This window comes from Arctopsyche grandis, chromosome 9 (assembly GCF_051622035.1).
Source record: "Arctopsyche grandis isolate Sample6627 chromosome 9, ASM5162203v2, whole genome shotgun sequence".
Classification (NCBI taxonomy): Eukaryota; Metazoa; Arthropoda; class Insecta; order Trichoptera; family Hydropsychidae; genus Arctopsyche; species Arctopsyche grandis.
In genome coordinates, this window is record NC_135363.1 from 21,202,859 (window position 1) to 21,217,374 (window position 14,516).

General features: G+C 32.5%; 1 protein-coding gene across 2 annotated transcripts; it reads left to right on the forward strand.

The window, feature by feature from the left end:
- The first annotated feature begins 245 nt into the window (after positions 1-245).
- On the forward strand, positions 246-8,009 carry LOC143917003 (spondin-2-like). 2 transcript variants are annotated; one of them, XM_077438362.1, is made up of 7 exons: positions 246-824; positions 5,770-5,978; positions 6,467-6,571; positions 6,654-6,833; positions 6,910-7,034; positions 7,387-7,514; positions 7,623-8,009. In XM_077438362.1, exons 1-7 carry the CDS (start codon positions 605-607, stop codon positions 7,718-7,720), a joined length of 1,065 nt encoding a protein of 354 aa, XP_077294488.1. In that variant the 5' UTR covers positions 246-604; the 3' UTR covers positions 7,721-8,009. The 2 variants fall into 2 exon arrangements, with proteins under 2 accessions (XP_077294488.1, XP_077294487.1); XM_077438361.1 differs by having other exon boundaries at positions 497-824; positions 5,770-6,089; positions 7,623-7,845.
- The last annotated feature ends 6,507 nt before the right edge of the window (positions 8,010-14,516 follow it).

Consider the following 14,516-nt stretch of genomic DNA (forward strand, 5'->3'; position numbering starts at 1 on the left):
TGCTCGCGTGCAAAAATGATCGAATACACACATATTGGTTCAACAGGTTCATTAAAAGTTCAAGAACATCAGTGAATCATTCGTTGATGCTCGGAAGAGTTGTATCGTGCACGCATTTATGATTCACTGATGATCGCCCACTTATTGGAAATACAATAAGTTCACAAAATTACATCTATAATGAATTTAATTTAATTTTTCAAACAATTGAACACTTAAACAATAATAACTGTATGTGCATATAGTTTTAGCAGTAGTGCTTTTTTAACCAAATTGACTAAAAGCCATCATCAAAAATTATTATTCATGAATTTATCTTCCAAGCACTCATCTAACTCGTCAAATATTGATTCATTCGAATGTTTACTCGTATCAAATATTAATAATAAATAAATCACACACTTGTTTGAGATCGTACTGTGTTCACGCGCATCATTCACATGCCGTCGACAGAAGTATTGGAAAACGTTTTAATTTGGGACGTCCTCTCAGTGCCTCGTGGACTTTCTCTCGATGTCGTTGTACAGTGGAAATTCTCGTACAACACAATTCGTATAACAGTCTAAATATTCCAAAGTTTCGTCGGCTCGATTGCCGTAAAAACATGGAGGCCTTCTGGTTAACGGTAACGATGACGTTTATTTTATCAAAGTGCTCCGCAACTGAGCTCAACTCGAATTCTTCCCAAAGTTACTATCAAAATAATTGTGATCCGGCAACCATGGTGGTCTACAGAATGTCTCTTGTAACGAATTGGACCGAAGAACTATTTCCGAAGAGCTATCCCAAGTGGAGACCTCCAGCGCAATGGTCACAAGTTTTCGGTACGTTCGACCACTACTAACTCATATTCCTCTCATTTTTTTGAAATATTATCACTATCTTTATTTACAATCCCATTTACTTTTTAATCTACTTTTACTTATTTACTGTTGATATCATATGTCAATAATATTATATAATACTTTTCAATACGCCATTAAAAATATCCAAATTATTATTATTGTTTTCATGACGGTCTATAGAATTAAAAAAAAGAGAACAACAACAAGAAAATACCGGTAAGGAGACTAATCAATCTTTCCTAAATTTGATTCACTTAATTCAAATATGGCTTGTGTTGTATTTATATACTTTATCTATGTACGTAGTAACAATAGATGAAGTTTTGTGATCATAGGAAAATTCGAACTCGAGATTTTGACTGATTCGAACTCAGAATCGATCATTGATCACGTTTTAATGATCTAGAAAAAATATGTGTCTGTGTATTTTGGGGATTTTTTGAACACCGTTAGTCCTATCGAACTGAAACTTACATAGTATCGGTTACTTATCGATACGACGTACATTTTTTTCAAATTTGTTTCTTGGTTTGCTTTCATTTACGAGATATGTGCGTTTAAAAAATGCGCAAAAAATGTCATTTAAAATTCGCTATATAATTAATTATAAATATTTTAAACCAATAAAAAAATCACAATTAATAGAAAAAATATCCGAATATTGATTTCAATACATACTTTTGGCACAATAATACTAGATTTTGAGTTAATGACTGCAAAAACCAAAAATCTGTAAAAAAAAATTGCGCAATTTTATACACTCAAATCTCATAAATTAGAGAAAATCATCGAAAATCATTGCCATATTCCAATTCAATGGGTCACACTTAGTAAAGATTAATTAGTCTTTACTCCGGCAAGTAAGAAACGTGATATTTTTGTTACGCAGTGTTAATTAAAAGTCGTCAAATTCTATAAAATACAATTCCAGTAATATAATATAGTGTAAAAGACTATTCGTTACTTGATTTGAATATAAAGTACATTCACAAAAACAAAGAGTTGATTCTTTATAAAATTTATAAATCTTCAAAATGCTCCAAAAATTCAATTATATTTGAAAATAAATACGTAGATAGTTAAAGTCAATTACATACAACATGCAAAATTACACAACCACAAGAAAGTGACTTTTTTCTTTCACTATTAAATACATTTATATTATACGTGGGTACTGATTTATGGGTCTGATTTCAAATCATTGCGCAGACATAACCCAATTGTCGTTCGTTCTCGAGTACCTTATAAACTATGTATGTATGTATCTACACATATTTATATAAATAATAATCTTATTATTAAACACGTCAGCTTACTACCCATGTACATATACATATGTATATTAAAAATAATCTTAAGTATCTCGGGTGTCTCGCGAAGATTTCATTTGAATTTTAATTGCTTCTAAATGGCGTCGACGAGGTGTTAGCAAATTTTCCTCCGTTTCCGTTTCCGGCGACGGAAAAATTAATGGAAAGCTCGTCAATAAAATAATGTCGGCTCGTTAGGGACACACGCGCCTGGCCTCATTTGTTATTCTAACGAGTAGGAAAACCCATCCCTCGTACCGATATTTTCAGTGAAAGCCCACGCTGAAAGAGGTTCTACACAGCCTTTGTATTTTTTTTCAACAGTCCCACACCAACTCCCTCCCCGACGGTCTGGTGACGCGTGATTTGAATTCAAATTCGGGATTACGGAAAACAGGAATGTTTAATTGAATATGCTCGTCGTCCCTCCTTCTTTGCGGCCAGAAATACACTCGAAGACGGCAAAATACAATTTCCGGCGATTGAGCGTTTCTCAACCGTTTTTTTATTATTTTCATGTTTTTACTTTGTTTTCGACAAAAGTTCAATATGCAAATGAAGTTCATGCAATTAGCGGACTACAAGTCCGTCTCGATCGAACTTGGAACTTGCAGGTCCGAGCTAACACAACGTCCAATTAAATTTTTTGGATCGTGCCGAACGGTCACGATCGAAGACGTAAAATCGTTTCTCAGTAATACCTTAATATACATATATATGTTAAACATTCCTTATGATTCATTGCACTAGGCAACAGTCAAAATCTATTGAATAAAAATCTTGTTTTCTGTTGAAATAAAAATTAAATAACTTCCCACTTAAATACATACTCAATTTGAATATGGGGTTACAAATATTGATCCAAATATCAAATAAATAAATTGCAGTTATTTTTAAGCATTTTTTTTTAAATATTGGTAACCGTCTCCTTATCCAGACACGGAAGATTGACGCTATTTCCAGTAAGTGGGTTAATGCGTTCCCGGTGCCCGGAGTCATGCAACCGTTGGGACTAATCCTGAAAACTTTCCTTTGTACATACATGCATACGCCTATCTTTCTCCCAGGAATATATTTTACTGTCGTCGACGGTTGAGCTTAATTCTCTTTCAGTAACCTCATGAATATGTTCGCAATACCGGAATCTGAGAAACTCTATCCAAATCCAAGAATAGAACTTCTATAGAATAAGCATTGAATTTTGTATACTTGTAGCTTCCCTGTTGTAAATTTAGACCACATATAAAATTTATTGTTTAGTATAAAATTTCTCAATTTTATTATATAATATTATATAAATATGTATAATATATCACTATTAAATTAAACAAAATTTATTTGTAAAAACCAGGGCTGTGGAGTCGGTTCAAAATTTACCAATTCCGACTCCGACTCGGACTTTTGCTTCAACTTTAACTTGAACGATTTTTGAATCATTGACTTTTCTTACCAACGTATTAGTAATCTTTATATTTGCAATAGCGATTTTCAAAATAAAAAAAATTAAGGAATTAGAAAAATCACTTAAAATTGACTTTCATAGCGTATGTACGTACATATTAATATTTATTTTTATAATTATAATAACAATCATATGACCAATTTGACCTGACAGGTTGAATATGAATTTCACACACAAATAAATCAATTTAATGAGAGAAAACATGAGAATACCGGAGGTTTTAGCCACAACACATCAAAGTACGTGCAATTCAATGATTATATACATACTCGTATATATGTAGGTACAATGGCGCGTGTGATGTACATACATACTTAAATGTACATATGTACATATATAGCAGTATTTACGAACTGCATACATATGTATATACATATGTAAATATATACATCTTGAATAATATACTAGCTTCGTATAAAATGCAACAGTAGATATACATACATATAATATTTTATATGCCAACATCTGAAGAGCTGTGTTTTTGCTATTTGCTTATGTTTTTTTATGATTATTGCTCTTCTGGCATTCACCCCGCGTTAACCTGCATTAAATTTTCACTCGTGACTTCCTCTCATTTACTTTTGACTCTTCCTTTTTGCCCTTTCCGAAATCTTCCTTTACAATAAAAGCCTCGCCTTTATAGCACGCACCTATCTCAAAAAGTTTTTGATCTCTCGGAAAATAGAATAAAAACTTCACAGACGCGACGTCGTAAATTCAGATCGTTTGAAGTCATTTTAATTTTTGGTAGCCTCAGTAATCTATGTAAAATTTACTCATAACCTATTAAAATGTATTGAATTCAGACGAGTCTAATTCAACTGATGAAATAAAATGATAGTCCCAAATCTAACCTATTCATATTGAATTCAATATTTCAAATTTGTCTTGAAATTTTAACTGCCAGTTTTATTATATGTAATATATAATTGTCGTGACCAGTTATTTTTGAAATGCATCAAAATTTGTTCAGATATTCTTGAGTTTTAGATTTTCATGACAACAGAAAAACGCTATGCTATTTATGTTCAAATATTACATAGAATCGTGTCATCAACATATGCATGGCATTTGTTGTAAATTATTTCGAAAGGGTTAATATAGGCTACGGAGATAAAAAAAATTCTCCTCGCACAAAATCATTTATTCCCTCGCACATTCAAAACACGTACTTCCTTTCTTAAAATATTCACCCCGGCAACGTAAATACATTTTTTACGTAAAATGATTTCATACATAGTATATTTTTTATTATTATTCTTTCCACTATTCGCTACGCAAAACGTTGTCTGTCATTGTCTCGTCTTTTTCAATTTATACAATCTTATTTTCAATGCACACAAATCGAATACTTACATACGTGTGGCATTACAACATATCAAATTTAATTTCACGATTTATATTTTAGAAATTTTATACTTCACTTGGAACCCGAGACTGTAAAAGCACTAGTTAGATACTAAGCGTATGTGCTTACGTGTTAATTCAGTAAAAGCTAAATAAATTCATGTAAGGAAAAGCACTCGAGCAGTAAAAGTAAAGTTTCACGCTACATATAAAACTCGCTTCAATGGAATTTAATATGCTTTTCTTTTGCCACTTTAAAGGAAAAACAGCTGCGAACTTAACGAATAAAAAGCTTTACGATTCCACGAAACTATCAAATAAAAACTTGTATCGGGATAAAATTCAATTCTGTGTAAAAATTTAACACTGACACCGTTACTCGAAGCATCGATGGCGAATTCAGAGTGCGACTCGGTATTATTTCTTTTCAAAATAATATTTGAATTTCAAATATTTCACGACAAAGGGGGGAGTAAAGTTTAATACTAATTGGAAGTCTTCAGAAGAGGCCACTCGCCTCGACCCTTCTACTTTTTATTTCTTTTTTTTCGTCCTTCTTGTACGCGTAATTCTTTTAAGCGCTTTTCAGGATATCTCGCTAATTTGAAAAAGGATATTCGCGTTTCAAAACAGCGCCCAGTCTCTGCAAAATGGAATTATGAGACGCCGATTTAACTGTGACAGGAATATAAAATTCGCGTAAAAATATTCTCCGACATTTATTCCTTGTATATTATACAATATGATACAATTTGTACACGAAATGTGATACAAGTTCTCTATATTAAACTTCTTTTTTTTTCAGGTCAAACTCACAACTCGAAACACAGAATTTTTTCAGTCGGACAACTTTCATCCACCGCTTTGAAGAAATTCTCCGAAAGAGGAGATCTGCTTCGTTTATCTAAATCCATATCTAAAAAATCTATTTTCGATCAGTTCACATCGTCTGCAATACACAAAGGAGACGGAATCTCCGAACAAGACATTTTCCTAGGCGATCATCATACTAAGGTTGAAAGAATGAACTATCAAACCCGATGTACACAGTCAGTTATTTATTTGAATCTACAGACCATATTTATTGAACTCTACAGCTCTCTACTAATAACGAGCACATTTCTTGTAAATATAATTAAGAAGGCTTCTAGTTATAATTCTTTTCAGATGCTATTCATAATGCTTCGCTTTAATTTCATATTACTGTGATTGACATTTATATTTATACTATGGATATAAAAAAAAATAATAATACATAAAATGCTTGTTTGTAAAGACTTAAATAGCTTGTTTCCAAAAATAACAGAATTTATGTACATATACACCAAACCAAATATTTAATGTATATTTATTTGAAAAATTTGAAAAAAAATCCAACCATAAATAAGTTCATACTATGTATGTAGGTTGAACATTTACTCAACATAGATAGGATTAGATTAAGTCGTACTATTTTAATATTTTGGGACACATCTCAATAAAAAAATATGAATGTATTTCAGGTATCTCTTCTGTGTAAAATAGTACCATCTCCAGATTGGTTCATTGGAATTGACAGTTTGGATCTTTGCGAAAATGGACACTGGATCGAGAGTCTAAATATATCAGTAATGATTTTATACTTTATACTTTATCACTCGTCACACACTTCTTACATATAAAGTATATAGGTTTGGTTGTATTTCAAAGGTTGATCCTTTGGACGCTGGCACTCAAGGAGGTTTAACGTTCACGGCTCCTAGATGGCGATTACAGGTACCGGCACCTATCGAAAGGATCACATCTCAACACCCTTCGCATAGAGCGGCTTCTTTTCACTATCCATTGGCAAAGAGGCTTCCGACAATAGCCACTTTTCGTTTTATAAAGGTTTTTCGCACTCGTACGACGGTAATTTGTATATAAATAAGATGGTTTCCGTATAATTTTTAGCTACGTTTTGCAGATTAAGGAATACAATCTAGACAAAGAGGACGGTAATGAAATCGCATCCAACGAAACGGACGTTTCAAACTTGTCCGATGAAAACAATGAAACCCTACCGGAAAATGAAGCGTACTCCAATTCCACGTAAGCTCTGCATAATTAATCTTCTTCTATTATACGAACTGTGATGGAAAATTTATCGACACGTAATTTCCTCAATCAAAACACGTCGAACCTCGCCAAATTTAATTTAATATTTTTTACCAATTGATGTATGAAGTATGTAAATATAGAAGGAAACCTCAACGTATGTGTGTATGTAATATTTTTGTTATAACCCGATTACCGCTGCGTACATACATACATACATACATACATCTCGTTGTTTTGAAACATCAAATTTTCACATCCGAGTGCTCGGTCTATGAACTTTTTCATCGCACTTCGCGTATAAATTAAATTATTCGAATTTCTCTTGAATATATTTCACTTTCAGGAATTCCGTTTCTTTGCTGATTGAAGCCGAAAAAGTTGCGTCGAACGTGACGGAAAAATTCAAGAAGAACGATAAATATTTTCCGAAACTGTTCCGGCCAAAAATCGACTCCGTAATAACGGATCCGGGTCGGTATCTTTCGAATTCAAATCACGACACAATTTATTGTACAACTTCTTTGCACTGTATAATTTTTGTATAAGTATTCATGTATATATCCGCCCATTTTATTCCAGAAAAGACCAATTCGTACACGTCAGGAAATCTCCTCAAGTCTAAACTTCCTCCGAGAAAAAATGCGGCCACGTCGTCTTATTTCCGCTGGCGAAAATAAAACATTTTATGAAAATAATACAACCGTTCATATTTGTTTTTATTAACGTATCATTGTCTCATCTTATAAACAATTTCAAAATAAATAAAATATCGGCTGTACATGCATCAAATGAAGTAAAAACCATACTGATGAATTTAAAATCTACAAAACAACTTACACAGTCGAACGATTGCTTTGATCCTTTCGAAAGATTCAACTTTGCTAGACTTTATTCTATTTTACAAGATCGAACCACATGGGGGACGATAATAATCATCATAGTTACTGACAACATTATATCATATGGCAAATTAGACTTAATTATTCATCCTGGGACACTAAACTAAATATACATATAATAATAAACGTGTACCAAAGAGTTGAACATCTAGATTATATGTATATATGTATACTGTGTCTATTATACAGCTGGATTAATTTATACATACATACATGATATACAAATGAATATTATACAAATTCTGAAATGGCAAACGTAGGACCCAAATGTCCACCAGGCGAAATATGGCTACAATCGATCGCTAGGTACACATACTCCTAAGAGGTAAGTATAGAGCAAATTTACTGTTTGAAACTTAATAAAGCGGGTCACACTTGTCCAACTGAGAAATTCATTATGGCTTTACGGCTTGACGCAGTAATGGCGGCAACTATGTATTCCCGGGCACTTCTGGGTGAGAGCTCACTTAACCGGAAACGTTCGATTCCACACACACACATGTATATACATACACACTTTATATACAGAATGGGAGAGGAGGAGGTCGGAACTGGAAATGCCGGGTCAAATTGGCGATCGCCAACTTGCAAAGTTGAGAATCGAGCTGCCAATGTATGCGGAGGAAAATCGAATCGCAGAACGCGAACCAATCCGCCAAATTGGCAATAAAACCGATCGCTATTACACAAATTAAGGCCCGGACGCCCGTTGCAATAAAGATGACCGATCCGAACCAATTATCAATATCCAGAGATGGAGTTTGCAAAATATACATATGTACATATTTACAGAGAAAAACATTAAGTAGCTACATACATGTGATATATATATATATATATATATATATATATATATATATATATATATATATATATATATATATATATATATATATATATATATATATATATATATATATATATATATATATATATATATATATATATATATATATATATATATATATATATATATATATATATATATATATATATATATATATATATACATTCAGAGAAAAAATTTCAATGTAAAACGTACCATGGGTCGTGACTCACCTAATCCAGACATTAAGTCATTCTCTTTTAAAATCGTCGGCAAAATTTATTATTATTTCATTTTTATTTTTTAAACATACTGTAAAAAATCTATAAAAACGATTGAAACGAAAGTCATATGACGATTATTATAATCATCCAAATTAATCTTACTTTGCATTCAATTTGTCTATTAATATCACTAGGACATATTTTTAAAAAATATTTTTTTACTTAGCTGCTAATAATTGAAAGACAAAAAATTCAATATGTTACTTTCATTTTATATCTATTAAAAGGCAATAAGTATTTGTATCTGACGACCATAAAAAAAAGGGCAGATGATATTATTCGCTGAAACATACATACATATATATGTATCTACACATGAGCCGTTATATTTGAAAGTGGTGGAAGTCCAATTTTCAGTTCCAAAAACACTATTTCTGTTTGACTTAATTCGCAAATTGTTATCACCTATTTATTCTAAATTCGATATGTCCAGAATTTCGGAAAAGCAAAATAAGCGTATTACAGGCCAACAATATTTTTAAATATTGTTAAACGCAAAACATTATATTTAATGTTTTCCGAAATATTTGTCGAAGTGAAAAAAGTGGACTTATGCCACTTTCAAATATAACGGCTCATACATATGTATATCCACTATTCATCGTATAAAAAATTCCCCTTGTATTAATTACACATGTATAACCCTAATATATGTAATTTTCTTAAAATGAATACTAACACTATAACCGCAACACATACCTTTTGACATAAACATATGTATATACATACATATGGACATGTAGTAGGTAAATAAGAGTGCACTGAACCGTTTAAAAACGCATTTGGACAGCTTTCGCGTAAAATGCAAATGCACCCCTCACTTCCCCCATCATCTCCACCTCACCTACCTAAACAACCCACCCGTTTTAATCAAACTTTTCTACTTTGACGAAATCCAACAAATCAAAACGACTACGAAGGGAGAGCATGCGGAGGAACGCGTATACATACGTAAGTACGTACATACATATGTACATAGGTACATACATCACGCATGCTTGCAAGTAAAAGTAAACGTTGAAAAGAAAACGTACACGTACATATAATACGAACGGTTCAAATTTTTCCTCGTCTGTCCCGTAAATCGCGATAGCCGTAAATCCCGATTGCCGTAAACAGCGTCCCGAACCCGAAGATAAGATCCGCGCGCGCCCAGCAATTTGCGAGTCAAATTAAAAGGAGTAACGGCTTCGCTAAGCTGAACCTTGCCTACCTCTCCCTCTCCTCTAACCCTTATCCCCTAGGAGAAAAAAGTCAATTTAAAAGTATAAAACGACACGACCACACACCGCTTCTCAAATTTTCCATACCGTGTTAAAAGTTTTTGCGTTAATTCGACATGAGCTCGAAAATATGTACATGCTGTCTAACTAGCTAATGTGAAACCGGCAATCCATTTTATGAAACTATCCGTTTAAAAATAAGTGAAAAAAATACACCGTGTGATATTTAATGGAATTAAAACTCGTAAATGGAATATTTTTATCATTTCAGCGAAGAAATCCTGATTTTTCACAGCGCGCACGTCACGACCCTCCCGAGTTAAAATACGACCCGGGAGATTTCCCGGCTTTCAAACTCAAAAGAACATCTCAGGCGGGTCGTACGATCTTTTTTTTTCCTTTTTTTTTATACAAAGCAACTCTTTTTAGCAAGTATTCAAGGAAAACGCACTATCTTTTCAAATTGCTTAAAAGCGAAAAATTAAAATATTTGAAAAATTATTTTTTTCAAAATAATAATTATATTCTACAGTATTTCATTAATACAACTCAGTATTAAACAATTTGAAATTATTAAAATAATTAATTTGAGGTATATTTAATTACCTTGAAACTGACGCCAGCTAGTTACTTCACACTGAACGGGAGAAATACACACTCCCTGCACAGAAATTTAAGCAATGTAATAAATTATTAATGATATTTAAAAAAATCACTAGTAAATAGGTACACTAGTACATACATACACACAAAAATGCGATAAATTTGAATATCCACATGTACATTTATATACATACATATGAACCATTATATTTGAAAGTGGCGGATCTAATTTTCAGTTCCAAAAGCACTATTTCAGTTTAACTTCACAAATTGTTATCACTATTTTTAATTTGATATGTCCAGAATCTGAAAAAAGCAGAATAAACTTATTACAGGCCACCAGTTTAAATATTGTAAAACGCAAAGCATTATATTTAATGTTTTGTGCGGTATTTCTCGAAATTAAGAAAAGTGGCCTTATGCCAATTTCAAAAGTATAACAGCTCATATGTACATATATATGTACATACGGTCATAGACATAAAAATGCCTACATACATACATATGTGTGTTGTTTTAATCTGGAACCATTATCATTTATTAGATTTAGAATATTACGTATATTTATTCTAATTGAATTGCATTTATAAATGTTGGATTTAAAGATTCAAACAATATGAATAACAATATATGCAAGAATAATAGAATTTAATTCGGTTTAATAGTCTGACTTCGGTTTTAGGAGTGCGACTAAATATTATATAAATACAGATGTACATAGTTTTTATTGGCTTAAAGCGCACACTTGCATTTCCAATACAATTACAATTTAGAAACACGGATTTTAAAAATATAATTTATTTCTCATCTCAATCATCAAATACTCATACATGATAAATCATTTATGAATACACGTCCTGTACTCGTTTAAATTCATTTAAACATACACATTGACTACATACGTTATGGCCCAATTTCATTTCAGAATACGTTCATTGTATATTATTCAGTATATTGTTGATATACCGAAATTGCTATAAATTGGAACGCGAGCCGCATTGTAAGCGCAACTAGTTTGTATTATAGATCGTCTAAACAATTATCTTACTGAACTGTAAGTTTATTGCATGCGAATTTCATAGCGAAACTTTCACGCGCAGTTCACACACAGAACCGACCCGTTAGTACAGACATCCCAAGATAACAAAACCAAACCATAATTACATATATTATTTCCGCTGATTTTAAATAAAACACAACGCTACAGATCTCCGCGACTGTGACAACCCTGACGTATGCAAATTTGAGGGTGAGTGTCGAAGGACATTTTTGCGAAAGGACTCTCGGTAACGGTGCAAGTCATGAATTTGGATGGATGCAGGGTGAAAGGATCCCACTCTGCACAATAAGAAGCGACATCACGTGAATTGTCAAAAAAAATCTGAGATGAAAAAAAAATTTGGACGATCGCACATTATGAGGGATGCTTTGTGAGAGAAAAAAGAGGTATGTAAAAATGGCCAACACGCGCTATCATCGTGTAGAGGAATTGATATATTTATATCTACATTTACACTTACTATATGTAGTTAGGGTCGTTGAACAAATTATCACTTACTCATTTTTGCTAATATCATGATGGGAACAAGAAAATTGATTTCGAGGCTATTACGGAATTGCTCCATGTTAAAAAGGCTCAGACCAACAAATGTACCAGACAGATATTATTAATACAAAATGGTACTAAAAACCTAAATTGAACATTACCACTTGTTTATTTATTTACTGGTTACTTTTCCTAAAAACATTAGCCTAAATTAAATCATAAATAAATTTCAGGTGAATAATGTCATATTTATGTACATTCGTAATAATTAATTATTTTTATTTTTATTTTTTTTCTGTCTTAACCAATCATATTTATTTATTTAAAGTTTGATAGCATTAATTACGATTTGGTTGGTCTGTGTTGCTACGCAAGCATCAGCGTTGGCACTCTTACGAATGCATCTTTTTGTATTATACAATAATATTTCGGCATATGCATTTAAAATAATTAACAGTAACTACCGATGAACAAATTTTGCTGATTTACCGGTTAATCAGTAAACCTGTATACCAGTATTTCAATGCCTACAGGCTATACTTTACATCGCACCAGTAGGATATGAAGCATCAGAGTTAATCAAGAGCACGATTCTATTCAAGATAAACACTACGGATGAAAAAAAATTTTCAACGTTCTCCCTTGATAATAAATAACCTCTCGTGTCATTTCACTCCACTAAAATGTAAAATTATTCGATTAACAAAACTGAGACGGTATAGCTTTCCTATATTTTCCTAGTCGAGTATTTAAAATTTTATGTACATGAAAAATATTTAAAATTTAAATGTACATGACTTTCTCAAAGCCATATCCGATCCAGAAGCGCAAAACCGCTGGCACCGCGGTGTCTGCCTATTTACAACCTTCGGGTTACACTTGCCGTCAACTTTACCGTAGTTTACCATAGCGAAACTTCTCTCGTCTGTAATTTCGAATTACAGCCAAACTGCAACCATTTCGAATTAAAGTCTGTACCGAACAAACAATAAACTTTTTCCAAAACTGAAACGATGCTAGCCAGAGTACGAATACCATACCATATCGAAAGCATCCACAAAACCCCTTGCCGTAAACTTAGCTTGCGCATCCCAACCAATTTTACATAAAAACCCAATAGAAATTTCACAAAATCCTCATTTGATATCCAATCTAAATCTTATACACGGAAAGCATATCGCTAAATTACAAAATCCGTACCGAAATCACACTCCAGCTCGACTATCGAATCTAATATGACAGTCCGGAAATTAGATATTGCAAGCTTGCGTCTAATTTATGCAACGACTTTAAACGGATGCAACTCGGATGCGGCTAATACTGCACTCCCCGAGGACTGAATCACTTCTTCACAAATCTACATACATATGAAAGTACATACTCATAGCTAAGTCCGCCAATAATGTAAATAATGGAGATTGATTGGATTGATATACATACATATACTATATGTAGATGCGTATATTATTGCATATTTTCAGTATTAAGTGATCGAACCTTGAAATGGTGTGTCGCTAATTGCAAACTACATATGTACACATATCATGCTTTCATACATACATATATGTATGTATGTACATATGTATGCATACATAGCTCTGAAAATAAATTGCGTCTGTTTGCTAAATTAGGTTAAAAGGCATGTCTTGTTGATAGAGAAATACGATGCCGACTCGTGTGTCTATAATATATGTGGGGACATCTATTTTGGTCTGTGGCTAGTGTATGGCCTATGGTCTTGAATATCGATCGAAATTAACGAGCGTAATTAGTTATTGAGGGAAATATGTACGTATGTATGTACAAATATGTGGTTCCCATTCCCAGAATACTCTATGAAATATTAGTGGAATCGACATAACATTCCTATATTTAAACAGTTGCGATCAATTAATTACCCAATTATCACTAAATATATAGTATACTCATGTACATACATAGACAATGGCGTAACTTCAAGTAAATAGGCTAAATATATAGTATACGCATTTGAAATTTGAGGACCCCATTTCAGTAAAAAAAATGTTATCATCGTTTTTTACCATGCTTTTCAGTATTTGGTTTTTCATTAGGATTTTACAAAACCAAATAT